Consider the following 898-nt stretch of genomic DNA (forward strand, 5'->3'; position numbering starts at 1 on the left):
GATGCATGGATAGAAGTAAGTATATATGTTCTACCTGACCTCCCCAAATAAAGTCAACTGGGCAAACGAGAAGCGTCACCTCCCCAAGGCTTTCGCTGGCTCAGGTGAGCAACCAGAGGAGGGGAGGGAGGGGCTGGCAGCTGCGCCATTGGCTCGCAGGGCGGCCCCGCCCCCTGACGGTACGTTCCTCCCTCCGAGCCTCTAGTCCTCCTGAGCAGCCGAGGGGCGGCAAGAGCGGCTCTGCGACACTCGGTTCCTCGTTAGTGGTGTGGGAGGAAGTGACGGGAGCGCTGGGCCGGAAGTGGCGGGCGGCTGTGGCGCCAGGCCGGGCAGGAAGATGCCAGTGGCGGTGATGGCGGAAAACGCCTTCAGCTTCAGAAAGCTGCTAGAGCAGTGCGAGACGCAGGAGCTGGAGGTAGCGGTGGTGCTGGGAGGGACAGCAGCCGCTCCCCTTCCGCACGGGGCCGCGCCCGGCTCGGGGATCGCACTGGGCCCCGGGGGCTTCAGGTTCCGCGGAGGGTGTGGGTCGTAGCCGATGCTAAAAGGGGCGGGGCTGCCCTACGTTCTCCGCCCCCTGGCGCGAACGGTCCAAACGGCCTGGGACGGGGGGAGCAGCGGATCGGACGTAGGACGCGGGGCAGGGAGCAGGACAGAAACTAGCCGGTCGGACATGAGACAGTGCAGGGAAAAAGCAGAGCAGTAGATTGGATCTGGGAGACAGGGCCGGGAAGAGAAAGAGGAGCAGATTGGAGGTGTGACACAAGGATGAGAGCAGAAAGCAGACTATCACATGAGACATGGGATGCAGGGTAGGGAGCAGAACATAAGGCTGCTTAATCAGAACATAAGGAAGAAGGCCAATGTGGTGCCGATTTCAAGAAAGGGAGGAGAGTGGATC

At 62.1% G+C, this 898-nt stretch overlaps 1 protein-coding gene across 1 annotated transcript in view; it reads left to right on the forward strand.

The window, feature by feature from the left end:
- Nucleotides 1–285: 285 nt before the first annotated feature.
- The window catches only part of COPS8 (COP9 signalosome subunit 8), a 19985-nt gene continuing 19372 nt past the window's right edge, over nucleotides 286–898 (forward strand). The window contains exon 1 of the mRNA XM_019554363.1: nucleotides 286–415. Coding sequence (XP_019409908.1) covers nucleotides 338–415 — 78 coding nt within the window. The 5' untranslated portion in view covers nucleotides 286–337. The remainder of the gene's footprint in view (nucleotides 416–898) is intronic.

The sequence above is a fragment of the Crocodylus porosus genome, unplaced genomic scaffold (genome assembly GCF_001723895.1).
Source record: "Crocodylus porosus isolate Cpor-Errol unplaced genomic scaffold, CroPor_comp1, whole genome shotgun sequence".
NCBI classification, from domain to species: Eukaryota; Metazoa; Chordata; order Crocodylia; family Crocodylidae; genus Crocodylus; species Crocodylus porosus.